The sequence below is a fragment of the Stenella coeruleoalba genome (assembly GCF_951394435.1).
Source record: "Stenella coeruleoalba genome assembly, chromosome: 18".
Lineage (NCBI taxonomy): Eukaryota > Metazoa > Chordata > Mammalia > Artiodactyla > Delphinidae > Stenella > Stenella coeruleoalba.
In genome coordinates, this window is record NC_137164.1 from 1,224,581 (window position 1) to 1,252,566 (window position 27,986).

Here is a 27,986-nt window from a genome sequence, read left to right on the forward strand (position 1 = left end):
GTCACACAACCGCACCCCTGCTTGGACCGTGTGCTGACCTGAAACCCGATCTCCTCTGGGGGGGGGGGGCGTCTCCTCCCCCCTCCCCCTCCCCCTCCCCCTCCCCCTCCCGATGGCAGCCCTGGCTGCGCGCGAATCACAGGAAAGCCTGGGGGAGTGGCAACACATGATATAAGCAAGAACTTACAGATTCCAATGAAGCTTGACACCAGTGGATTTGGATTCAAAACTTTAATAATAAACTGTGCCAGGAGAAGCGTTTCAAAGGCAATGATATATCAATAAATAATAGTTAAATTGAGTTCCTGAGAAAGAACCTACCACATGACGTCTGTCAGAGCGCAAACAACGCGGCGTTACTGCACAACTAGAGAAACACTGACAGTCACGACACAGCACAGCAGAGCCAGAACCTGCCACTCACACACATGTAAACCAGTACACAGGAATCATCTTCTTCAGTTTAGCCATCGATAGACGCGTACGTGTGCTGCCTAGAGATACACTAACTAATGGATACATTACGCTAAAAACCTCAAGGAAAAATACGTGGAATAATATAATGAAAAATATGATGCATCAGGTTTTTAAAAAGCAAAAAAAGAATTTAACTTTTTATTCAAATATAAATCACTTTAAATAGGAATCATACTAATTTGAAATAGGAATATTTTGTGTTTATCTACGTAGTTACATATACATTTACACTCCTAAGAAAATATGTATGGCTTAAATATCTTTTCTTTTTCAACATCACTTTGCTGTTTCACAAAGATTAGAAAAATGTGCTTCTAAAACCAAGTTAAGATGGATCCTTCAAAGCACACTAGAAACACGGTGAGAGAACCCTAAGATCACTGCCCTTCCACAGGGCGTCTGCCGGGTGGGGCTCCGGCTACCCATGGCGGCTGTACCACCAGGACAGCATCCTGACTCGCGAAGCAGACAGAGGTCCACGACTAACTTACATTTTTTTGGCAGAGCTAAGAGAATCCCTTTTGATGTATACAAGTGTTGTGTAGGACAAACGTCTTTGCCCCCCAAAGAATCCAATCACACCCAAGACACATACAGTCACATCAGCTCTCAGGCACATGTGCATTTCCTCAACGAGAGAGGAGGGGTGCAGTCACAGCGAGGAAGTCACCACAGGACGACACGGCATCAGCACACTGTCCAGAATTACTCACTCAAAACGTATTCACAGAACCCGCTGTGAATGGCAAGACACGGTCACGCTTTAACAGAAAAACCCTGTTCATGCAGCGATCTCTCCACACTTGGCATCTGAAGTCACACCTGCGTGATCACCTGCTCACACTTCCTATTATACTATAATATGCAAAAAGCAAACAGAACAAAACAAAAGCAGCTTTTAACATATATCACAATTTTGAAATGTGGGAAAAATATAAAACAAAAACCACTGTGTGAATAAAATGGTATCAGTAACATCAGAACAGTGTTATCTTTTTTTTTTTTTTTACATTATTGCACAGAGATTTCTTATCACATGTTCTTCAATCTTTACGTCTTTCCCTAAATGTGAATAAGTGCTGTGGATAAAATACAAACGTAGAAAATAACAGCAGCATGATTTGTCAAAATTAATCCCTATAATTTAGTAAGAAAAATGGCTATAAACAAAATAAGTGCTCTTTCTAAACTGTACTAATTTTAAAAAATATTGTTTTAATGCAGTGAAGGTCCTCAAAAGCCAATTCCAGGCCATGCTGACACCCGCCCCGCCATCAACCAGAATGTGGAGGAGACGTCAGAGGCGAGTCCTCTTTCAGAAGCTTTTCTGCTTTGGTTTTGGGTGCAGACCAGACTTCCGAGGGGCAATCGGCCGACTGACCTGAGGGGCTGACCTCCCGGGCCCCCAGGGTCTACACGTACACCGGCTGGCAGCTCCCAGCCTGTGCCCCCGGGGCCGGGCCCCCCGCAGCTGGCTGCTCGGCCTCAGTCCCGGTCTCGGCCACCGCAGGCTTGGGGCACCGGAACGGGTAGCCGTTGTCGTCGAAGAACCTCCGGAAGGTGAACTCATAGAAGGCGTGCTCGGGGTGCCGGCTGCCCGGGGGGCCCAGCGCATCCCAGGCCTTGGAGCTGTCCTCGCTGCCGTCCTGCCAGGGGCCCTCCTCGTCCACTGGGTCGAAGTTGGACGTGTCCATGGGGTGGCTGATCGTGGGCACGTAGGGGGCAGGCTGCCTCCGGATGTCGCTGGAGAAGTCGATGGCACCCAGGAACGGGTGGGCCTTCAGGTCGTCGGCCCCGTTGCGGCCCAGCCGGTGCTCAGCCGCACAGCAGAGCTTGGCGATGAGGTCCCGGGCCTCGGGGCTCAGCTCCACCTGCGCGGGGATGTGCAGCGTGCTCTCCCAGTTAATCACCTGCGGGGACAATACACCCGGTGTTCCTTCCTCCTCAACCTCGAGGCCGACGAGGGCCGTCCCGGGACAGGGTGTTAAAGAACGTGATCATTTCTTAACACTGCGAATCATCAGGGAAATGCAAATCAAAACCACAATGCAGTACACCACCTCACAACGGTCAGAATGGCCATCATCAGCCTACAAATGATAAATGCTGAAGAGGGTGTGGAGAAAAGGGAACCCTCCTACACTGTTGGTGGGAATGTAAGCTGGTGCAGCCACTATGGAGAACGGTATGAAGGTTCCTCAAAAAACTAAAAATAGAGCTACTATATGATCCAGCAATCCCACTCTTGGGCATATATCCGGACAAAACGATAATTCAAAAAGATACATGCACCCCTATGCTCATAGCAGCACTATTTACAATAGCCAAGACATGGAAGCAAAATGTCCATCAACTGATGAATAGATAAAGATGTGTTACATATATACAATGGAATCCTACTCAGCCATGAAAAAAGAATGAAATAACGTCATTTGTAGCAACACAGATGAACCTAGAGATTATCATACTAAGTGAAGTCAGACAGAGAAAGACAAATACCACATGATATCGCTTATGTGTGGAATCTAAAATATGATACAAATGAACTTATTTACAAAACAGAAACAGACTCACACACATAGAAAACAAAGTTATGGTTACCAAAGGGGAGAGGGAGGGAAGGAGGGGACAAATTAGGAGTTTGGGATTAACAGATACACACTACTATTCAATATATATAAAATAGATAACAAGGACCGACTGGATAGCACCGGGAATTATATTCAATATCTGGTAAGAACCTGTAATGGAAAAGAATCTGAAAATAATATATACCTGAATCACTTTGCTGCTATACCTGAAACTAACACAATATTATAAATCAACTATACTTCAATAAAAATAACTTTTTTTAATTTAAAAAGATCTTGATAATTTCACGATGGGAGAACAGAACAGACATAGGAGGCTCTGAGCAGCTACAAACGGTCGGTGTGGTTTCAGGAGGAGCCCACAGCCTGAGGCACAGGGCGAGGAAGCCACCACCCCCCCACACACACACATCAGCCATCAGGACGCTCACAGAGACCTGTCTGCTGTGAGGAGGAAGCCTAAGGGACTTCTTGTTTAAACCTGGAGTCAGGATAAAGCAAGGCCAATATAACCAGGAGTGGCACGGGGCAGGCGGTGCGAGGGCTGGTTTGAAACTGAGTTGTTGTTTTAGTAGAGCCAAAGTTATACAACTCATAGAAGAACACATAAAGGAAAACGTTCATGACGTTGGATTTGGCAATGATTTCTTGGATATGATACCAAAAGCACGGGCAATAAAACAAAAAATATATATAAAACAGACTTAATCAAAATTTAAAACTTTTGTGCATCAAAGGACACTACTGACAGAGTGAAAAGACAAACCATGGAATGGGAGAATGTATTTGCAAAGCATATAGCTGACAAGGAATTAATATCCAGACTATATAAAGAACTACAACTCAACAACAAAAACCCAAAGAACCGAATTAAAAAAGGGCAAAGGACTTGAATAGACATTTCTCCAAAGAAGATCTACAAACAACCATGAAACATATGAAAAGAGGCTCAACATCACTAAACCTTAGGGAAGTGCAAATCAAAATCACAATGAGATACCACCTCACACCCCCTAGAATAACTACTATTTTTAAAAAAAACAAAAGGAAATTAAGTGTTGCCAAGGATGTAGAGAAACAGGAGCCTTTGTGCACTGTTGGTGGGAATGTAAAATGGTGCCGCCACTATGGAAACAGTATGGAGGTTCCTCAGCAAGTTTCAACATAGAATGACCGTATGACCCAGCAATTCCACTCCTGGGTATATCCCCAAAGGAACTGAAAGCAGGGACCAAACAGATACTTGTACACATACTTATGTTCACAGCAGCACTACTCACAAGAGCCGAAAGGTGGAAACAACCCAAATGTCCGTTGCCAGATGATGGATTAAAAAAATGGAATGTTATTTACACACAATGGAGTATTACTCAATATTACATACAACGTAATATCATTCAGCCTTAAAAAGGAAGGAAATTCTGACACAGGCTCCAACATGGATGAACCTTGAAGACATTATGCTGAATGAAATAAGCCAGACACAGAAGGATAAATACTGTATGATTCCACTTCTATGAGGTCCCTAGAATAGGCAACTTCATAGAGACAGAAAGTATTGACACAAGAGCTGTTACAGGGACAGAGGGGAGGGAGGAATGGAGTTATCATTTAGTAGTTAAGCTCCTGCTTGGGATGGTGAAAATGTCTCGAAATAGGTAGCCGTGACTGTTGCATAACATTATGAATGTACTTAACGCCACTGAATTGTACAATTAAAAGTAGTTAAAATGGTAAACTTCACCACAATTTTAAAAATTGGGTTATTATCATGCAGACAAATTGGTAACTAATTCAGCAATTCAATTAGGATATAGATAATGCCAAATTCCAATTTCACTGTTACTGTAAAGAAACCAAGCCTTCATTTAGGGTTTTTCTAATTAAGAGGTTATTAATTTCGGGTCTCCTGGGGACTCCGGGGTATGTGACTGCATCCTAGAACTGTCAGTGAACATGTGTAAGGGGCACTGTTCTGAGAAGTTCCAAAGGTTTCATCAGGTTCTCTATTCAGTCTTTAAGTAATCAAATCATTCATTTCAGACAGTAAATGGCTACCATTCTAAAACTAATTCTTCAGTGCTTAGTTGTTACTTGACGGAGTAACTTTTTAATTACTTGAAATGAATATCAGAACTGTGCACAACTAGCTTATAACTGGCCAACGGTAACGACAGAACATCCAAGTATCAAACCGATTTCCTCGGGCACAGTCTCAAAGCCGTGTTGGTTGCTGCACGGCGCACCTGCCGCCGGGCCCAGACCTGCGGCCTCGGTGCTCCGCCCACCCCTAGTTCTCACCTGCAAGCACCACATCGGCAGGCGACCATGGTTCAGGTTCACGCGCGCATGACAGCTCAGCTCTGACCCTGTGCCTCTACTTACCCAGATAAAAAATTAATAGGTAATAACAAGCATACTTGAAAACATCCCATGACATACAAATGACGTCCCTACACCATTCAGAATAAAAGGTCAAATGTTGGCCTAAGCCTCCTGGGTTCATCAGAAAGCCACGTGCCCCATTACCTTCAGCTGGGTCTCCGTGGGAGTCGGCGCCAGGAAGGGCGGCTGCCCCACCAGCATCTCGAAGAGAATCACGCCAACACTCCACCAGTCGCAGAGCTGGGTGTATCCTGAAAGACAGCGTCACTCAGCTCCCACCCCGCACACACCCTCCTCACACACCCTGAGAGAACCGGCTCACGTCGGGGGGAAGCTCCAGGTGGCGCACAGGTGACGTCACCGCCCCACCTGACGGCGCGCGTGCGATGTCACGGCCTCCCGCACGTGTCGGCGCACACGTGATGCCACCGTCTCCGCACCCGGCGGCGCACGCGTGACGTCACCGCCTCCGGCATGCGGGGCTCAGAACAGTCTGCGAGAAAAACGCTGCCAGGGCGTCCACGGTCTCCACGTGGGAGAAGCGTGGTCACGAGCATTTTCTTATTTTCCACCATTAGTCTGTGATAAACACAGGATGCTCTTGTAATAAAAGGTTTTTAATTTTAAAAGATTACTGTTATTGTTAGTAACAATACTAACCAGAATTTTAGGTTCTTAAAGAACACGAACAGACGCAAGTTAAAATCATAGAAACTAAAAAGCAGAAATTCTGTGACCTGAGGTCAGGTGAGACCAGTGATGAGGCTTCCCGGGGAGGCTTCCTGGGGAGGTTTTGGGAGAACCGGGGGGAGGAAACTGGCAAAGGGAACGGCTGCCACCTGTCGCGCCCCTTGGGGGCACCGAGGGAGCCAGGCCCCCCCGCAGGGCTCCGGCGGCCCGGTGCTCGGGCAGGGCGGCCTCGTGGAGGCTGCGGAGCAGGCTGATCTTTGATTTTGTCCCACATCCCAGTCCGAGCCCCGCTCCGGTCCTGCTGTCACCGAATTCTTGCTAAGTGTGACCTGCAGCCCCTGCCCGTCTGGCCCCGGAGGCTCTGCTGGGCTGCTGCGAACGGGGGATTGGGGGAGACGGGTGTCCTCCCCCGCAGGCCAGCACCCACCCCTCCCTCTTTGAAAGGAGGGGGAGGGAGAGCTTTACTGGGCAGGGAGGTTAATACTCTAACCTCTCGAGGAACTGCTGTTACACGTGAGGCGGTGAGAGGCTAGTAACCCGCACTGGGTCACACAGCTCACGGAGAACACGGGTGAGGACAGAGGGTCCTGGCTCCAATGACTGGAAACAACACGTGAGAACAGACAGGCCACTGCTCTCTGGGTTCATCAAACGGAATCAGATGAACAAACGCGGCCGCTGCGGGCCCTGCAGCTGACTGTCAGAGATGCCTCTCGTGCTCGGCCAGGCGCCCTCTGGATGGGACGGAGCACTGCTGTCCCCAGATCTTACCTTGAAGGTGCTTCTGGACCTGCGGCGGAGAACTGGAGGACACAGTGTTTGTATCCTCACACCCGTTGACCAGTGAAGGTGGTTGACCCAGGTAGGACCCCCCCGCATCCCTCCCCCCAAGTCCTGTCTATCACAGGACTCTGTCAAAACCAGTTCTGGAGCGACTCCTCTGGGCTCCAGGGAGCAAGCCAACCTTGCACCCGGCCTGTCACTTCCAGCCTGAGGAGGGGCAAGTGGAGACGGGCCAGAAGCAAAGGCAGCTCCCAAACAGAGGGACACACACTGGAGGCTGTGTTTGCTAAGGGAAGAATCCAGCTCTCGGGCTCCTGTGAGCACAGACACAGTGGGGACACTTCAAGTCTCTGAAAGCTGGGGCTCGGGACCCTCAGAGGTCACTGGCTTGGGTGCAGGGCAGAAGCACGCACCTTTTCGGAGGAGCACTTCTGGGGCGATGTAATTTGGGGTCCCAACCAGGGAATGAGCCAGACACCGCTGATGCTGCCTCCGCGCCCTCTGCTCCAGGGTCTTGAGCTGGTCTCCACAGCGGCAATTAGACACGTCGTCCCAGAGGTCGCTGGGCTCCATGCTGTCCTGCCTGGTGTGACTCCCTTTCACCCAGGAAGCGAGCCGAGGAGAGAAGAGAATGAAAAAGTTAATTTTCACTCTTCAACAATGCAACAAATCCATAGCTTCAAAAGGAAAAGTAATCCAACCCAGCTCCTGACACAGTGAGAGAAAGGTTACTCCCGCCATCTCGCAGGTGGCTGAGGTCCTGGGCCTCACACCCAAGCTGTGAGGTGCACTCCTGTGCCAACACGGGAAGCATGGAGGAGGCGGCCGCAGGGGCTGTGCCCTGTGCTGGGTGACAGTGCAGGGCCAGTGAGAAAGGCTCAGGGACTGTAGGATGGTGGCCCCAGAGCCTCTCAGGCCCGTCTCAAAGGCTAACACCACCTGTTTGATAGACATGTTTTAAGACGGGCATGGAAAAGAGTGAGAGGATTTAGAAAATACGAGCACAAATGACTTCAGTGCCAAAAAATGGGAATGAACAAAATGATTTAGGACTAGTTTTGAGTTAAAAAACAGAAGCCTGAGGGCTTCCCTGGTGGCGCAGTGGTTGAGAGTCCGCCTGCCGATGCAGGGGACACGGGTTCGTGCCCCGGTCCAGGAAGATCCCACATGCCGCAGAGCGGCTGGGCCCATGAGCCATGGCCGCTGAGCCTGCGTGTCCGGAGCCTGTGCTCCGCAGCGGGAGAGGCCGCAACAGTGAGAGGCCCGCGTACCGCAAAAAAAAAAACAAGAAGCCTGAGCTATAGAGTATTAAAATCACTAATATAAAAATTCAAGCCATAGATAAGATAATGACCAGCTGTTTCTGACTTTTCCAGGTAGCAGGACCACAGGAGGTGGAGTTAAGCTGGATCCACAGCCAGGTCTGTGCCTGCAGGTAGACTCAGGGTGGCTGTGAGAGAGGGCTCCTTGGGAGGCTGGGAGGCTTGTGTTTTAAGGCTTGTTTTAATAGGGCAGAGTGACGGCCCCTCAGCAAGGCCCCATGAGACGCTATGGCCTACTGTCCTAAAAACGTATTAGTAAAATTTGAAGCCACTAACTTACAAAAAAAACCACCTCACACGTCATTCGACTTCTTCAGGGAGAAAAGGATGTCACGCCAAATTATAAAATCACCCGGTGACAGCTGCGCCCCAGGAGGGGAAGGAAAGGCCTGAGGCGGTACCTTTCTGGTAGTATTTGGAGTTGTGCGTCCACCTGAACCCAGTGCAGAGGCCAAAGTCTGTCAGCTTGATATGGCCGTCGAGATCTATGAGAATGTTGTCTGGCTTGATGTCGCGGTGGATGAAGCCCATCTTGTGCACGCTCTCGATGGCCAGTGTCAGCTCCGCGATGTAGAAGCGGGCCAGGTGCTCGGGGAACACCTCCATGCGGATGAGCAGGCTCATCATGTCGCCGCCCGGGATGTAGTCCATGACGAAGTACAGGCTGTCCTTGTCCTGGAAGGAGTAGTAGAGCTTGACCACCCACTCGTTGTCTGCTTCCGCCAGGATGTCCCTCTCGGCCTTCACGTGGGCCACCTGGTTGCGATTCAGGACGTCCTTCTTCCTCAGCGTCTTCATGGCGTACAGGGCGTGCGTGTCCACCTTGCAGGCCAGGCACACTTCCCCGAAGGCGCCGACGCCCAGGGTCTTCACCTTCACGAACATGGACTTGTCCATCTTGGCCCTCTTGAGCCTGTTGTAATTGGACTCCTTCTGGTAGAGGATCTTCCTCATCTGCTCCTGTTCAGCTTCACAGAGCCCGGCCTGTGCAGGAGGAAACAGGGGAGGGTCACCCTGGGGGAGCCCAGGGGGAAGGGGTGGGGGACGGGGGTGGGGAAGAGGCCCCAGAACGCAGGGGACCCCAACTGATCTGTGGAAACCAGGGTGCAGAAGAATGGGGCCAGACACTACAAGCGAGAAAATAACTCTTTGTTCTTTACATCCACACAGAGTCGCAGATCTGGAATCGAAAGGGAAGACATAATAACAGGGACTTTTTTCTCCAGGTGACTTTAGGCTCTAAAAACTACAGGAAACTTATATTAATCAAAATCTGGGGGAAAGGGAACCACAAAATTCCTGGAGCTCTAAGAGCAATGTAATAATTTAATAATAGTTCAGGGGAAAATGGGAAAACAAACAAAGTCAACGAAAATGGGACAGCGGGAAGGGCACAAATCTTATTTTTAGAATTTGCAGTTACTGGCTCTGTGTGATTTAAATTGACCATAGCATTTTAATCTAAATAATTTCATTAATAATTACCTTTTCTGACAGTTTAGTGCCAACTAGGGTATATTTCAAACCTTATTTTCTAACTATAGACTTAAGAAATAGATGAATCACTACTAGATATATTTGTCTTTATAAATCCCACAATTTCAATGTATAAAACCTCAAACCTTTCTACTCTTTCAAAATGTTTCCTTAGCAGTTAGAAAAACTTGGTGGATTTGTGCACTAGTAAGGACACACCATAAAAACCAATGTGTTCATTTACGCGCCGGCACGTCAGGCAGAGCCCATCCCCTCCCGAGAGCGAGGGGGAAGGGGAACGCAACGTGCAGGACTTCTCCAGGTGGGACCCCCGGTACCAGCCCCCCTCCCCAGGAGACCACCGGCCTGGAGGGGAGGTGCGTGAAGCAGAAGCAAGAAGGGACCCGCGGCGACCCCACGACCCACCTTGGCCATCTCCTGCTCCAGCTGCAGCCTGCGAGCCACCTTCTGCTGGTAGGTCTTCAGCACGTTCTCCACATGCTGCTCCATAAAGAACTTGAAGGCGGAGGGCGAGTAGCTCTTGATGCGCGACTCCCGCTTCTCCTCGTCGCGGCAGCCCCTGCGCACGGGCACCGGGGACGTCTGGATCTGCTTGCGGTCCTTGCCCGCCTTCTCCCCTTTGGCGCCCCTGGGGCTCCTGGGGCTCCCGTCGGGGGGCTCGGCGGCCCGGCTGCCCCGGAGGCCCTGCTGCAGCCCTGCGCACAGGCCGTCCACGTCGTACTGCTCGGCGCGGCCCTGCGGCCGCAGCAGGTGCCGGGGGTAGGGCGGGGGCCGGCCCCGCGCCTCGGCGCCCCCCGGGGCGGGGGGATGCTCGTCCTGGGGCTCCAGGCCCTCGAGCGCGGGGCCCGGCGGCGGCACCCAGGCGGGGTGCGAAGGCCCCACGGCCGTCTGGGGCTCGGGCCTCATCACCCGCACGCTCTTCACCGCGTGCAGGATGTGCGCGGCCGTCACGGCCGTGATGGCGTTGGGGGAGGGCGCGGCCGCCGCCTGGTGGCCGTTGAAGGAGCCGGTCCTGCTGGGGCCCGGCTTCTGCAGCGAGTCCCGCCGGGCCAGGCCGGCGCTCGGCCACTGCGGCGCGGGGGGCGCGCTCGGCTCGAACCGCTCGGCGCCGAGGCCGGTCCGGGAGGGGGTGGCCAGGCCCGGCGGGGGGCTGTCGCCAGCGAACACGGCGCCCCGGGGGCCCCCCGCGTGCACCGGGTGGGGCTGCTTGGGGTGCGGGTGGGGCGCGTACGCAGCGGCGCCGCCCGGGGGCGGGAACGCGAGGCCGGGCTGCACCTGCACGGCCGGGCCCTTGGCGGCCAGGCCCGCGTACCCACCGACCTCCGGCGGAGTCTTGCTCTGGAAGGAGGGGCTGCGCTGGACGCCGTAGGCCAGGGGCTCCCCGGGCACCAGTAGGGGGGCCCTGTAGTGCGGGCCCTGCAGCGGGGGCGCCGGGCCCCCGGGGCCGGGGAGGCTCATCCCGGCGGCCTCCCCGGCGGCGGCATAGCCCTTGGGTGGGTGCGGACGGCAGTGAGGCCCGACGGCGGCGAAGAGGAAGTCCGGGTACTGGCGGGGCGCCTCGTCCAGGGCAGCGGGGCCCTCGAAGGCCGGCCCGCTCACCTGGCCGTAGGGCGGGAAAGGGTCACCTGCTCCTTCGAAGCTCGGCCTCCGCGGCACAGAGGCTGGCGCCAGGCCTTTTCCTGCAGAGGAGGGAACGGGAGGCTGACGCCGCGGCACGGCTACTCCGCGGCCGAAGGCCTGGGAAGGCCCCTGACGCCAGTGACGGCCGCGTGGGCGGCGCCGGGCTCCCAGTCCAAAGGCCGTGCCCTGCCTGTCCGAGGACGCCCCCGCGGAGGACCTGGCCGAGCCCTGACCCTCTGCAGCTGTGCTTCCAGCAGAAGCCACGGCAAATGACACTGTGTTCTCAGGCTAAGATGATGCATCACAAAGACCACGAGCAAGGCAGGTGCGGGGTCATCAGAGAGTGGGCGCTGCCTCCTGAGGGGCTGGGCTGCAACACAGACCCCGGGACCCTCAGAGTCTGGACACGGTGGCCAGTGAGGCACTGTTTAAGGGAACTCCTCAGTCAAGAAGAAGACAGAAACCTGTGTCCTCTTCACAAAGAAGATACGGCTACAAAGCCCGTGCAATTTCCCCCTCAGCAGATGAACTGGGCTTATCCAAGGTCTCCCACAAAACAGGGAACACTCCTGTTCAATATCCTGAATCCCTTACTACACCCAAGGACCTCAGGTCCCCAAATGGGCCCCATCTGCTCTACCAGCAAACAGAAACATTCAGTGACAGGCAGCAAGGCCAGACACCTGGTGCTGGGGCCTCTGGCCCTCCCCAGGGGCACCAGGGGGCCTTCCCACACCTCTGCCCAAGGTGTCCAGCTCTGGAGGAACCTGCCACTGGGCAGCCTGCTCTCAGAGGCCACAGGGTGGGAAACGGTGTGTTTCAGAATCAATGAAATAAGCCTCCCCCACAGCCCAAGAGAAAGCAGAAAGAACCTGCGGGGGTTGCCTCATTTTAATATCCAGTGAATTTTCCGCTCTTTCATAAGCAAAACAAATCCACAAACCCAGCAAGTAGGAGGCACCCAGCTCAGTGTCATATCTGCCACCCGCCGTCCCCGCCCTCGGGCGACCGTCAGGATGGCCCCTGCCCGCAGCCCCCAGCGTGCTCACCTGGGGAGGTCTGCTTGACGACCCGCACAATCTGCTCCTTGCCCGGCTCCAGGTAACCCATCTTACTGATGAACTCCAGGGCGGCCTCGATGCTGCGGCTGCCGGTCTGCTTGAGGGCCCTGCCCGCCATCTCCTGGGGGTGGGGTGGACACAGAGACATCAGTGGGGGCCTGGGTGCGCGTGCCCTCGACACGAAGCCTCCAGGACTGCCTTCCCGCCCGGCTCCAAGCCAGCACCACTGGGGACGTGTCCTCAGTCGCCGATGACAACCTCGCTGACCCCCAGACCACGACGATGGGCTTGGAAGACCGTACGTCCTGCTCCTGCTAGAAAACTTCTGTGACTGGACTGAAATTCCCATCTAGCCTGTGGAAGTCAGAGAACTGGCCTTCCCCAGCCCAGGCTTCCTGGGGGAGGGACCCCTGCCCCGAGGGGAGACCTGCACATCTGCTGTTTATGGTGCCCTGTGCCCATGCGGGTGGCGGTGGGCGAGAGAGGACGTCAGCCCAGGACAGGCCCCAGCACTGCTGGCGGGATGAGCACCGGGGAAGAGGGCCGGAGGACGGAGAGGGACCAGGGACTGATCACAGGCCAGACGGAGGCACAGCCGGCTCTTCACGGACAGCTGGGATTCAGGCAGCAGGAGGGCTCAGTGGAGGAAAGGTATTCTTGGCAGCAGGTGGTACAGTCAGAGCAGGGGCCTGGTGGGGGAAGAACGGGGAGGCGGGAGAGGACAGCGGGGAGGCACCACAGACCGGGCCGCCTACCTGAAGGCAGTCGCGGGAGCTTTCCAAGCAGGGTCGGGGTCAGTGAGAGGATGGGCCAGGGGCAGAGCTGCAGAACCCGTGGTCGGGTGCTCAGGCCGGAGGGGGAGGGCTGCGAGGGCTGTGGCCCAGGTGCCCTGGGCCAGCTCTGCAGAGCTGAGGGCAGACAGGGAAGCCAGCCTTCAAGGATGGAACCGGGAGGGGCAGCGAGAGGGGATTCTGTGGACAGACAGGGGTCTTCTGAAGGTGGAGGGGTGGGTGGGCAAGGAGGAGGGAACTGCAAATGCAGGAAGTGGGTGGTGACCGGAGGGGAGGGGTCTCAGAGCAGCAGGGGTGGGAGAGCCCTGACAGAGACTGCTGTAGCTTGGACAGGAGAGGAGAAGGCAGTGAGCAGGCAGCAGGACCCCAGGTCCCCAGGGGACAGAGGCCGGTCAGCAAAGAGCCACGGCAGAAACCCAGGAGATGCCCCGGACCCTGAGGACGGATGAGCCGCTCTCCCCGCCTGCCGGGCCAGGGGCTTTTCAAGGCTAACAGAGTGGACCTGTCCCCGCGCTTGTGTGTCTGCCCGTCTGTTAGGACTGCGACAGCCTGGGGGCCTGACCCTCCTGTGGCTCAGGGCTGCGCCCACCCACCTAACACAGGGACGGGAAGGACTCTGGTGCTTCACATCCACTGATTGTGTACATAATATTAACCTCCATCCTGGCCGGGCCCCACGGGGTGGCTGGACAAAGCGCGCACGCGGCCGTGACCTGTGCCTGTGTCCTCGGGGATTCGGGAGAGAAGAGGCAGGAAGAGCCCCGCCCGTGAGCCAAGGGCTGGGGGGGAGGCGGCCTCTGGGGGAAGCAGCGGAAGGGACGGCTCGCGAGGCTGGGCAGCGGTGGCCAGAGCTGCCTTGGGATCGAAGGAAAGGACACGAGCTGGGGGAGAGCCAGCCCTCTGCGGACAGCGCCTATCTGCTGTGTCTGGGACGGGACCGAAGCCTTGGCTTCTTTGGGGTGACCGGCTGCACGTGTGCGTCGCTTCAGACCGGCTACGTGTCAAGGAAACGGCGACTCTGAGGACCAACCACGTCAGACAGTGTGTGTTCAACTCCCTGCTGCACACTGGCCTCAGCCTCAAGATTCCAACCTTCCCAACGCTTCGCTTCCAGTCGAGGAACTTAACCAGCAAGAACACCGGGAGGCAACCACAGGTACCGACGTGCTCACAGGGCTGCTTCGAATCGCACAACCGACCAACTAACCATATGCCCATCACACACCCGACCACGCTAATGAGCCCTCCTGTCTACTAAACAACCCAGTCAGGCAGTCTTGCCCTTGCCGTCTGTCCCTTCCACCAAATTTAGCAAGTGTGCAGTTTCCATACATTATCTCTCAGAGACACCACTAGACATATATGTATAGGCGTGCTTTAAAAACTGCAGGAAGGGACTTCCCTGGTGCTCCAGTGGGTAAGACTCTGCACTCCCAATGCAGGGGGCCCGGGTTCGATCCCTGGTCAGGGAACTAGATCCCGCACGCATGCCGCAACTAAGACCTGGCACAGCCAAAATAAATATAAGTAAGTAAATAAATAAATACTAAAAACCCCACACACTGCAGGAAACTCGGGATCATTTTTAAACCCATCAGGAATCACAACCCTGCCTTGCCTCCACCCCCCAGGCAGCAGGACACCGTTTCTGTGACTCCAGTGCCCAGATGTCAGGCCAGCAGCGTGGTGTGCCGCTGTAAGAGCGGTGCCCAGGGACGCCCACACACTGCCCCTGAGCTCCGCCCCAGCTGGACAGCACGCTTGCCCCCGGGGCCTTCGGGAGCCCGGTGAGCAGGGGCCCAGGGTCTGCACGGCTGCCCCCGCGCCACCCCCTTGCCCCTCGGCTTCTAGACCCACGTCCCCTCCCCCCTGCCCTCCCTCGCTCCACCGGCCGAGCTGCCCGGCTTGAAAGTCCAGAGCCCGGGGGCAGGGCAGCTCCTCACGGCAGTTTCCCGGCGCTTCCAAGAGCCTGAAGGGCGGGTGGCTGGCTGTGAAGGAGAAGGAAAGGACGACCCAGCCTGCCTGGGGCCGGAGCCAGAGACGCAGGCCCCCACGGAGCGAGTGGATCCCGCGCCAGTCCGACACACCCGGTACCCGCGCGGTTCCCGGAGAAGGAGAAGAGAAAACTAAAGCCAGGAAAACCCGCAAGGGGCCTCTGGATCTGAACTGTGAGTGGGTGACGAGAAGATGAGGCACAACTCCAGCTCAAGGCCCTACAGCAAGGCCGCGGGGCAGGGCGCCCACTGAGTGCTTCCGAGGAAAAAGATGTTTTTTAGAGTAACTTATAGGTAGGGAATGAAGAAGAAATTTGGGCTAAAATTAAACAAGCATGGAAAATGCTCAACCTTACCAAGGATCAAAGAAACACTTTTAATAAAATAGCGTTTTATATTGAATTGTTAACACCAAAACAAAATAGTTATAAAGGCAAATGGCTGGTGAAACTCTTCACAGTCACATATTTTTGGTCCTTTGAGGTGACTATTTGTTAACAAGTACCAAAAGTTATTAAACGTGCGCCCTGATTTAATAATTTTACTTCCTAAAATTCTCAGGCCAATTTAAAAGAATCCTATTTTAAAAGTCAACTTGCATAAAGATGTTTGTCCGAATTAGATATAATACAATAAATCAGCCCCTGAAAACAGAAGGGTGTAGGGCAGGAGCAGAAAGGGCTTAAATAATCCAATGAGAGAATGATTATGTTCATTATAATTAAAGTATTCCCTGGGATACACTTCATGCAGCCCAAAAATACCTGCTATGGCCAAATTCTCTTAATGGAGAAGCACTAAGCATCTAATATTCTTCTCTACAGAGTACACAGCAGTGAACAAAATGTGCGACTTCCAATAGCGTAAACAACATGAAGAAACAGTGACGTGCAAAATGTGTCTGAGCATCGTCCACAAACAAGGGCTTGATCAGAACACGAGGAAAACAAGTTTGACAGTTCTATGTTGAAATATGCAATGCTTTCTTCTTGTTAAGGAGCGTAAGATGATGAGAATACTTATGCGTATGTCCAGTTCCGTTATAATAAAGCTGCCGGTGTTATCCAGCTACATAGGTGTGGGCAGATGACAGAAATCCTCCAGATCACAGCTGAGTCCAGTGAGAGGGCAAGATGTCACAGGGTCATCCCAGCGCTCCCTTCAGCTGTAAGGTTCCACGATTTCAAGGGATGTTTGCTAAACCATTAAGGATTTCACTGTTGGCACTATCGAGATAGGTGAGCGGAGGTGTGACCCACTCCAGGGAAACTACCAAAATCCCCTGAGTTTACACACACACACACACACACACACAGAGGAGATGAGAGCGTTATCATAATGTTGATTACTGGTGTGATTAGTGAAGTCTGAGAACCTAAATAACGTCTTTAGTTCAGTCTATCCAGCGGGTTATTCCAGTTGTCCTACTATGAGCCCAATCATCAAATACCTACTTTGCTTCCATTTATCATAATTTGGCTACACCGTCAGCAGGAAGCACTGCTTTCTACATGCTCCTGCAACTGCACAGGCCCTTAAATAAGTATTTTACTTGGGTTACTATTTAACTACAAAACCATTCTTACATCTTCGTGGGATTTGTTCTTAAAGGAACACTACACTCCTGGATATGCCTATTACGATAACCTAGGTCCAACCTTTTTGAAAAAAACACTCCCATTTTTGTCAATAATGAAAAGCCATAGAGAAATAGAATATAACATACAGAAACACGTAGCCGTGTTCCAGGAAAGGGTAGGGAACCAGTTTTAACAGCACATGTGCTGCCCAGGGCCAGGGCCTCCTGAGGACGGTCAGCGGCATGAACCTGCCCGTGGACACAGTGGGCCCGCCGCTGGGCTCAGGGAACAGGCTCTGCCGGGCCTCCCCAGCATGGCCGCCCCCCGTGCTCTGGCAGGAACCCCCTGACCGCACCCTCACCGGCACATGCCTGCTTTTAGGGAGGCCGACAGGTCCTCTAACACCTGGCTTGCACAAGTCACGCAATAAATAGGCACACACACAAAACCACAAAATCTCTAGGACAGTCTCTTCTGCCCCAGGAAACAAGGAAGGAGCCAGACCGTCCCTGCCAGGGACAGACGAGCCCTGGCGTTCTGAGTTCTGGGGGAACCAAGGAGCCCGTGGCAGAGAGCACAGGGGTGGGCGGTGCGGGCCCCTCAGAAGTCAGGTTCCATGGGGGAGCTGGTCACCACCAGCCAGACAGCCTGGCGACACGAGTGGGTAGAGGTCCGTGGTGGCCCAACACGAAGAACCGGATGCGGAGTTAAAGACAGGCGCGTTCAAAGCCTGAGCTGAGGATGCCAGACGGAGGGTGGGGCTGGGGCTGGGCAGAGCTCAGAAGAAAAGGCCTCAGGCAGAGAAAGCCTGGGGACAACACAGCCTCACTGGATGTCTGAACTGGGGCACGTGGTGCGACGGGGCCCACGGCCAGCCTTCCTGCTCCCCCGCTGGGCAGGGCCCCGGCTCCTTTCAGAGCAGGATCGGAGGTCGGGACAAGGGTTCAGAAGGAAGGGCTTGCCAAGCTCCAAGCTCTGCACACTTGGTTCTGAACTGCACTGTGGGCTCTACAGGGTAGAGAGAAGACACCGGGAGAGGGCAGGCCCAAGAGCCTCCGGCCACTGTCCTCCGGGGCTGGGAGGGGAATCAAGGGGGGCTTAATGGGCAGCTGCGGCTCGCACTCTTGTTGGGAACTCTGTCGTCAGAGGCACAAGGTTTTCACGAAGGAAAGGATTCGGTTTCTGTCTCAGCCCACGATGCCGGACGACGAAGCTGGAGGTGGCAGTCCAGTGCGTGAGCAGCGGGACCCTGGGCCCAGGGGACGGGGGCGGGGGCTGCCCACCGCCTGGTACCTGCGGACACAAGACGGAGCCACGAAGGCCAGACCTGCACCGCGAATGGGCGTCAGGACGCCGGGAGATGGACCAGCCGGCAGAGCTCAGGCGCCAGCGGCTCAGCGTGATTCTGGAAGAAGAGATTCTTCATCGGCTACAAGCCCGCCTCGGCTCCTGAAATTCAGTGGCCTGAGTGTGTGGGGAGAGGCTTCCCGTGCAGACAAGGGCCACCGTCAACTTCTGCCATTCAGACGTCTCACCCACAGACGGCACACGGGCCTCCCCACCGAGCATCCTTCGTCACAGACCTTCAGCTCCTTTCTGAGCTTTCAATGAGTAGCTGCTCTTCTCCTGTGTCCTGTAGCCCTCCGCACGGCCTCCGTCCCACTTTGCTGGGGACCGTCAGCCCACAGGCATCAAAGGGAAGGGACGTCTAATGCAGAGTTCAGGGAGCTCTCCTCTCTGTGGTTTTTTTTTAAATGTTATCAAGTAAACGGGGCCATCTAGAAAGCTGTGGGCTCATTTAAGAAGGAAGACAGTCTTCTGCTACTTCTACACCCTTGAAAGATACAGTGAAATTTACAAAAATGTTTAATTATGAAATATGGTACTGAAGACAAACTCCCAAGCTAGATTTTATGTAATTTTCAGAAAAAGTTAGGGAGTTCCCTGGTGGCCTAGTGGTTAGGATTCCAGGCTTTCACTGTCGTAGCCCGGGTTCAATCCGTGGTTGGAGAACTCAGATCCCGCAAGCCTCACGCGGCCCAAAACAAAACCAAACAAACAGAAAAAACCCCAAAACAAAAAAAAATCTATTAAAAAGAAAAAAAAAAAGCAAAGAAAAAGTTACAGTGTAACCTTGAAATGGACACACACTGGGGAGCTCCGCACACAGGCACATAGCTGCTATGCAGGCCCCCTTCTGGCCGACTCCACCCCGTGGTTCCGAAACCCTTTAAACTGGGACTTCCCTGGTGGTCCAGTGGGTAAGACTCCACGCTCCCAGTGCAGGGGGCCTGGCTTCGATCCCTGGTCGGGGAACTAGATCCCACGCGCGTGCCGCGACTAAGACCCAGGGCAACCAAATAAATAAATAAATATTTTTTAAAAAACATGTTTGAAATCCTTTAAACTGTTTTCAGGGTTGAAATGGATGTTGACCCCAGTGTGAAAGCCCATCGAGTAGGCCGGGACAAGGACGCTGGCTTTTACCCTGATCGAGGCAGGAAGCCACCTAGCGTTTGGAGCACGAGATCCGACTTCTGTTTTAAAAGGGTCCCCTGGCTGCGCTGTGGAGAGCACAGTCTAAGGGGGATGGGGGAGGTTAAGGGGCCGGCGTGACTGTGCAGACGCACCGACTGTCCAGGTCCCCACGGACTCCTGCTGGGTTCCTGGGAGGGCCCTCGCAGCCCACAGGGAGCTCAGCTCCTCTCGTGCTGCAGACCAGCCTTTGGGAGGGTCTCTTGAGTGGAGGCGCAGCCTCGTGGGCCCTGTTGGTGGGAGGACTCGGGACTGAGGCAGAGAGGGAGCGGGAGCTGTGCACGAGTCTCCGAGTCTTGGAATCGCCCTAAAATGTAGGTGCTTGTATTTTATCAAAATCAGGAGACTGGGACTTCCCTGCTGGTCCAGTAGCTGGATGCTGCTGGTCCAGACTCCGAGTTCCCAATGCAGGGGATCCGGGTTCAATCACTAGTCAGGGAACTAGATCCCGCGTGCCGCAACTAAAGATCCCACACGCGGCAAGGAAGATCCCTCATGCCACAACTAAGACCCGGCGAAGCCAAATAAATAAATAAAATATTTTTTAAAAAATCAGTAGACTGAGGCTCAGAATGAGTCATCATTTCCCAAGTTCACACAGTCAGTGGTAAAGTCAGAACTCAAAACCCAAAGAGTCAAAACAAGTCCAACATGACCAGTAATCAGAGGCTGCATTTTTTAAAATAAGGGACCATCTCACACTCATTAGATGGACAAGTGTTTAAAATACCTGACACCACCAAGTGTCGGCTAGGACAGGGAAGACCGCCCCGCAGAGGCCGAGGACGAGATGCTGACCTGTAAACCACACAGAACACTGTGACAGCATCTGGTAAAGTCAGGGATGCTCACATCCTGTGACCCACACACCCCACTTCCGGAGAAAGTCCCCACGTGTCACAAGAAGACACACAGGAGAACACCTGCTGCACTTCTGTCGAGAATGGAAAACTGGAAACGATCTAAACATCCAGTAGTGAGATAACGGAGACGTAAGTGGCGGTGAAATGACAGCAATTACAATGAACGGGAGCCTCGTCCATCAACGTCGATAAACCTCAGAAACATGATGCAGACGGGAAAAGGAAGCTGCAAGATCACATTATACAGGGTTTTAAAAACCTTGTAAAACAATACGGCAGATTGGTTACAGAACGCGTCTGAAGCAACGGCACCGAACACAAATGGGAATGAGGAACCCAGCACGGAGGCACAGAGGAGCTGCTCCATGTGACACAGCGTTTCTCCCAAAGGTCTCTGGAACAAGGTGGGAAAATGTTACATCATTCTCTCTACTTCTATAAACGTTTGAAATATTACATCATCATCAGTCATCACAAGCATGTCTGGCAGGAAGGCCAGCCCCAGCGCTGCCTGCCCACGCGCGGCCTGTGCCCCTTGTCCACAATCCCGCCTGCTCATCCTCAAGTTCTCGGGGCCGGAAGCTGCGTCCTGCTCACGTCTGTGTCCACGGCTTGGCAGACAGGGACTGCTTGGGCACTCGGAAAGCAATGAACGGACGAAGGAACAGACGTGCAAAAACCCAGCCCTTCCTGCCCTGGCGGCCCCATCTCGTGAGCGCACAGGGGACGGGAAGAGTGCCGTCCCTGCGTGGTCTCCGCCCTGGAGGCTCTAGAGGCGCCGAATCCCACCCCCCTCCGCACCTGCTCCTGCCTCAAACAGCCCCTCCTGTGGCCCAGTGGGTCCCGTCAGGCAGTGAAAGAGTGACCCACTGGCTGTCGCTTATGGGTGACAACATTCAAACAACCTGGGTGCCCCAGAATAGACCGAGGTCTATCATCAATTCACTGGAACGCGACACTTTGTTTTTTTAGACAGTGTGTCGGAGAATAAAATGACACGGGGCAATGCTTGCGATATGTAAAGTAAAACAGGCCAAGCACAAAAAGTGGGTCCCAAACACACACACGGGGCTTCGGCTCCTACCTGGTGCGTCAGCGGCCAAATCGCTCTCATCATTTTCCATCCGTGCTCTGACGCGACAATCACAGCGGAGAAGGGACCTCAGCACGTTTTGGAATAGAGAAGCCAGAGGGAGGGGGTGAGACGCCCAGGAGCAAGCTGTGAGCCCACCGGGCAGGAGAGGATGAGGACCCAGGGTCCCACCCGGCCCGGCCCTCCCCTGGGGACACTGAACCCGAAGCTCCGACCAGAGACTGCAGCCCAGCGAGGGGCCGACGGGCAGCACAGCAGTGAGGCAGAGGGTCAAGGGAGCCACGACACCTCACAGAGCTGAGGGTCTCCCCTCCTCCAGAGACGCCAAGCCCGGCGTGGGCAGCAGTGAGCCCGGCCTCCAGCGCAGCCCCTGCCATCAGCGCTGTGGCCGTCACTCCCAGGTACGAACAGCCTCCAACTCAAGCCAAAGCAAACAAACCCAACAGCACACACGATATGACCTCATTCTGTAAATTAAAAAAAAATCACACCAGATACCGACATGTTCGCGGTGGCGCCTCAGAGCGATGGGGGCCTGATGATCTTCCAGAAACGCAGCCAAGTAACCGCCCGGTTCCCTGGTGTTGGGACCCACGACCCCCCCCCTCACTTCCTCTCACCTCTTCTTTGGCTGCTGTTTAAAAATATCTGCTTCCTTCTCTCGGCTCTATCGAGACGGGCTTCTAGAGACCGTGCGTGGGTGTCAGCTCCAGCTGCGGGTCAGAACCCGTGTCTTCTCCACCCTCCATGGACACGTGTGACACCACTGCAGGGATGCTCCTCGTTACAGGGAGGCCTGTTTTCTCCAGCTGGTCACGTGCCCACGGGCAGCAGACTAAACACCAGACAATAACCACACAAGTGCTCGGAAGTGCACGATCTCGTTTTCCCTGAGAAAACAGCTATTTTGACACACCTTGGGACAGGTCCGTACAATGGGACGCTCTGCCCTCGGCCAGGAATTTCAAACATCTGGGCCGCTGCAGAGTTAAGAGTTCCAAAGACGACAAGCTTCATCAATACCTGCCGGAGCTCCACTAGGAAATCTTCCAGCCAAACTTTCTACCTAGCAGTGGTCCCACTTTAAAACGATGCTCTTAGAAAATGCCATTAGCACCCTTTCGGAGAGTCGCACGTGCAGGCTGTTGGCAGATTTCTAAAGAAATGAGCAGCAGGAAGGCCTGTGGAGTGAATGTGTGGACAGAGGGCCCTGCATGTAAGCCCCGTCCTGTCCGCCACAATCACCCCGAGAAATGAGTGCCGCCAGCCAAGTGTCAGAGATGCAAAAACCGAGAGAGTAAGATGGATTAGCAACTTACCCTAAGCCACAGTGATAGCGAGGACCAGGCAGGAAGGAGAGGCGCTCAGAGCACTTGCAGCGGGCTTCCCTGGTGGCGCAGTGGTTAAGAGTCCACCTGCCAATGCAGGGGACACGGGTTCGAGCCCTGGTCCGGGAAGATCCCACATGCCGCGGAGCAACTAAGCCCGTGCGCCACAACTACTGAGCATTTGTGCCACAACTACTGAAGCCCGCGCGCCTAGAGCCCGTGCTCCGCAACAAGAGAAGCCACGGCAATCAGAAGCCCGCGCATCGCAATGAAGAGTAGACCCCCCACCCCCCCACCCCCGTGAACGAAGACCCAGCTCGGACTAAACAAATAAATAAACACACACACACACACAAAAGACTGAAGGTGCTTATCTATCAAAATATTGATGTTAAAAACGTAATCTTATCAGTGGCTGTCTTTCAGAGGTAAGATTTTCAGCTGCTTTCATTTTCATCTACAATGTCTAGAATGTTCTATAACGAACATAAATTACGATTTTGAAAACAATACACCTATAGTAGTCATGAAATTATGAGTTGCCCTTTCCAAGCTGGTTGACATTTCTAGTGCACGAGGTCTGGGCAGGGAGTGGGCGAGGGTTCGACTGCTTTCGCTGGCACAACTGACCACTGCCCGACAGAAAGCTAACACGGGCCACAGAGGGACTTCCATTTTCTTGTAGCCACATTTAAGAAGAAAAAGGTAAAAGTGGAATTAGTGTTAATACGTTATTTACCCCCATATCTCTTTCAAGTGCAATCAATATTAAAGGTACAGAGATATCTTACATTCTCTTTTTTGCACGAAGTCCTCCAAATAAGGCGTGTATCAGGCTCAGCGCAGACTTCAACTCAGACGAGTCGCCAGGGTCAGCGCAGGCGCCCCCCATGGGCCGTAAGGGCCTGGGAGCCTCCGCCGGGCCCACAGAGCGCCCACTGCAGAATCCGGAAGGCTGCGGCTGCCCACTGACTGGCCGTCTCATTCTGTTTTGCTTTTTGATTCATGGATTTTTATTTATTTAACAGGTTATTATCAGCTACGTCAGTATTCCTTTACGTCTAAGCTACTATTACTACTCCCAGTGAGTTCTGCACCGTTCTTGAACTAGAATTCAAGTACACTGACGGAGAAGTTTCTGTTGGTGTCCCGGGGCCAGCACGGGCGCACCTGCGGAACACCATGCAAGGAATCCTCAGGGGGAAGGCGCCCAAGCTGGTGGCAACTTCTTGTTCTGCAAGTGCCTTTCAGCAGGGCCAGTCGGGTGTTCAGCTCTGTCCGTGACGGGACGCACAGCACCCTGAAACCCTGTCTGGTTCTTACTGGCTCGGGATCAAAACTACTGACCTACCCAATCCGGGCCTCGACTGTCCCCGTCAGCATCTAGAATCACGACATGAGTGGCCGGCTGATGCACGGAGGGCGGGGCCTCCCACCCTCAGCACGGAGGAAGGACCCCCGCACGATGCTCCAGGCTGGAGGGACGCGGAGCTGCGTGTCCTGCATCCCACCGGTCCTTGTCTGCCGCTCCATCGACCACGGGAGAGCCGGGTTTTAGCTCCCGCGTGGCACCCCTCACCCCATAGAGCCTGAAGCTTTGTCTTCAGGTGTGTTCTCCCTGGTACATCATCCGGACGTACTGGCCCTTTTATTATTGTGTCCCTCTGTCTCAAGCAACACTCACCCTGAAGGGGACTGTCTGATTTCAACGTCGCCACCGCATCTACTTGATGTTTACGGTTTGCAGGGCAGACATTTCCCCCAGACTTTGGCTTTCAGTCTCTTTGTGTCCTTGTAATAGGTGTGCCTTGTAGATGGGACAGAGGTGGGTCTTGCTTTTTTATTCATTTTATTTATTTTTATTTGATTGGGGTGCTTAATCGCTTTACGCGGCGAGTGTAATGATCGCTATGGCTTTATTTAGGTCTGCATTCCTACTGACGCATCTGGCTTTCACTCCACCACTCCTCCCTCCCCGGCTCCTTCCACGTTAATCAAATGCTGCTTTAGTCGTTCGCTTTAACTCTTCACTGACTCTGTAGCTCTGTCTCCTCCAACTGTATTTTAGTGATGGCTCTAAAGGCTGCAACATGCATTTTTAACTTACCACCACCTACTTAAATGTTGATTTCTAATTGTGTCAGGAAAAATATAGGACCCTTGCTACAGCTGACCCGGAGCAATGGGGGTTGGACGGGGGTTTCAACCGCCCACACAGCTGAGGACCCGTGTGCAGCTGTACAGTCGGCCGTCCGCACTCGTGGTTCCACGTCCGCGGATTCAACCTACCACAGAGTGCGTGGGACACATTTGCTGAAGAAAATCTGTGGATAAGTGGCCCCGTGAAGTTCAAACCCAAGTCGTTCAAGGGTCAGTGGCATCTCCACTTAAGCCCCACCCCCCGGTGCGTGAGCCGCGACAAAGCGAAGCCCCGTTTTATTGAGATCTGACTGTACCTGAAAGTTTTCACCAAATTTGGGAAGTTTTCAGCCATTACTGCTTCAGATGTTTTTCTGTCCCTTCCTCCTTTCAGGGATTCCAGTTCACACACGTCACACATCCTGGACCCCTCGGTATTGTGCCACAGGCCTCTGAGATTCTGTTTACTTCTCTTCAATCTTTTCTATGTTTTTTGCTTGTGTGATGTCCACTGATCCATATTTAATTTCACCGATTCCTTCTACTGTTGTGGGTTCTCAGCTAATTCACCTGCGAAACGTGCCAGGTGGGCCAGCAAATCCCTAAGACCCCGTGTAAGCCACTACGGTTGCCTGGGGGGTCCTGATGGAAACGGGGATTCAGGGAAGGGAGAACGCGGCTCGTGCGGGAACCCACTGCCCAAGGAGGCCACACGATGGACCACGGAAGAAGCGGGCCTTGGCGGGGTGGGATGCAGCTGGGCTGCCGGGGAGGCCCCAGCGGGAGGACGGACAGTGCGTGCGGGGCAGTTACTTGGCCTGGAGGCCGCCGGCGTGTAAGGAGGGGGATACGGCCGGGGCAGGCGGTGTGCCTGGCAACGAGAGAAAGGACGGGGTCGGGTGAGGAAGTGCAGCGGCTCCCAAGGGGGTGGCTGCGGCCGCGTTTCAGGAAAAGGCCACCAGGAGGAATGGGGGTCGGGGGACTTCTCAGGAGAATCTAGGGTAGGGCAGGGTGTTAGCACGGAAAAGACAGAGATGTGAAAGCTACTTAGGAGGAAAAAATTGCAGGCATCGGGGAAAGTATTCATTAAACAATGACTGAAGGAGAGGCTCTGGTCAGGGACAGTCCAAGACAATCTCATTCATTGCAGGAAGGATTGAAAGCGTAAGTGCAATTTAAACACTTGTCAAGAAATGTGGCGATTCAAATAAAAACTATAAAAATGCTCTTATCACTTGTCCTAGTAATTCCATCCCTAAAATTTATTCCCAGGAAATCAGTGAAATCCGTTATGATTCCCGCAGAAGGCTGTTCATCGCCAGCGCTGAGCTGCTCACACGAGGAGGCCGCGAGCCCCGCGTGGTCTGATGCCACGTCAGCCCAGGCACGAGCCCGAAACTCTGCCCCTCGCGGTGGCCAGGCCTCGCTGCAGCCCACCAGTACCTCCTGCTTCCCTCTCCCCTGCCTGGTCCCTGGAGCTCCTAACACTTCCGACTTGGTGCTGTCCAACTCAAATAGATTTTTGCTCAAATAAACTCTTAAAATGTTTAATATGCCTCGGTTTACCTTTTAACACCAGCTGTTTACAATAAATTACAGAACATCTGTTTGAACAATGGAATATAACACAGATGTTACCGACAAAAATGTTTATGATGAAATCTTTATCCCTTCACTTCTGAGGGTTTGCACAGTTTCAGGGCCTAGAGGATGGTGATCTCAGAACAAAGCCACCGCTTCACAGGTCTGCAACCTGAAGGGAGAGATGGTTACTGAACGAAATACACACCTACACACATAGAAACAAATTCTGATAAACGCCACGGAGGGAACTTCCACGGTCATGAAAGAACGAAAACAGGGGGTTCCGATTTAGACTGGGGATCAGAAAAGGCTTTTCTGAATCCATGACACTAAGACAAGCCTCCAAAGAGAGAGGGCATCACCCAGGCAAGGGGGGGCTGGAGTTGGGAAGCCTGAGAAGAGGCCACACAGCCGGCGGGGCCAGGGTGCCGACCGCGGGAAAGGGCGGGACCTGAGGCCAAGAACTCGTCCCCGGCACAGTGGGAAGGTTTCCGGAGGGAAAGGACAGGCTCCTTCCTTTCCAGAGTGACCGCTCAGAGGGTTCTGTGCAGGGAACAGATGGGGAGAGGAGCCCTGCGGTCCCGGGCCTGGCGGGAGAGCTGAGCGGGAAGGCGAGCAGGGAGAGAGTCAGCGCGTATATTTCTGCAACAGAAGAACTGGGATCATATTGTACGTGCTGTTTTGTGACCAGCGTTTTTCCACCTGTCACCCTGGGCACATCGCTCCTTGATAACTTCCCTTAATTTCCTTTAACTAGAAAAAAAATTTGGCCACTTTTATACCAAAATGTTCAGAGTGGCCATATGTGGGCTGATACAATTACAGGCAATTTTCATTTTCTCTTTATACTTTTCTGTATTTTCCGAAAGTATGCAATGAACACACGCTACTTTAATGACCTGGGGAAGCCTGGGGGAAGGTACGACACAAAGGTATGATTTGCTAGTGTCTTGTCTAAATCCTATTTAGAAAGGTATAGTTTATCTTTTGGCAGGGCCGAAATTAATTTGAAAATCAAAAAAAAAGAAAAGAAAAAACAGGGGGAAAAGGCAAAGGCTGCTACACCCACAGTCATTGTTAAGACAGTTTCCTGTTACAGGACTGACATTCCTCAACTCAAGTGTTTCTTTTTTCCTCCTGCTCTTATTAGTATTTCAGGGCAGTGACAACCCTGAACACTAGTCCCCTTTCCAGAGGAAGAGGAGGAAACATACGAGTCACCTGAATCCCTGCATCTCCCTCATTAGCAAAACCTCGGCCTTCGAGTGAGACCACCGAGGCCACCTGTCACCAGGATGAAGAGATGGCAGCCTCGCGTCAGCGCCCCTCAGGGTCACCCCCTGGCCCTTTCCTGATAACGGCCAGTGAGGCAGAGCTGTGCTTCTGTCTGTTCTAGTGCCTGAGACTTGAGGGACAGTTTAGTGGACCAGCGCCCGGAATCCTCTCTGCAAAGCTTGCGTTTCCCACCATTACTGCTCCTGCCGAATGAGGGGCACAGCCCCATGGCCACGCGGGGCCTCCAGGGCACACGGGGCAGACTCGCGGGGCAGACTCGCGGGTCCAGCGCCGAGAGGGGCGGCCGACCATGGGCCTACGAGTTAGAAACAACGGACCCCGGGACTCTCCTGTAGGTCCAGTGGTTAAGACTGTGCG

At 53.6% G+C, this 27,986-nt stretch overlaps 1 protein-coding gene across 4 annotated transcripts in view; it reads right to left on the minus strand.

Moving 5' to 3' along the window:
- Positions 1–222: 222 nt before the first annotated feature.
- Positions 223–27,986, minus strand: part of LATS2 (large tumor suppressor kinase 2) — an 80,838-nt gene continuing 53,074 nt past the window's right edge. For all 4 annotated transcript variants that reach the window (XM_079902788.1, XM_079902790.1, XM_079902789.1 and 1 more), the window contains 6 exons: positions 12,415–12,547; positions 10,151–11,424; positions 8,650–9,232; positions 7,340–7,522; positions 5,598–5,704; positions 223–2,387 (listed from right to left, as the gene is read on the minus strand). In XM_079902788.1, the coding sequence (XP_079758914.1) occupies positions 1,890–2,387; positions 5,598–5,704; positions 7,340–7,522; positions 8,650–9,232; positions 10,151–11,424; positions 12,415–12,547 (2,778 nt within the window). In that variant the 3' untranslated portion in view covers positions 223–1,889. The remainder of the gene's footprint in view (positions 2,388–5,597; positions 5,705–7,339; positions 7,523–8,649; positions 9,233–10,150; positions 11,425–12,414; positions 12,548–27,986) is intronic.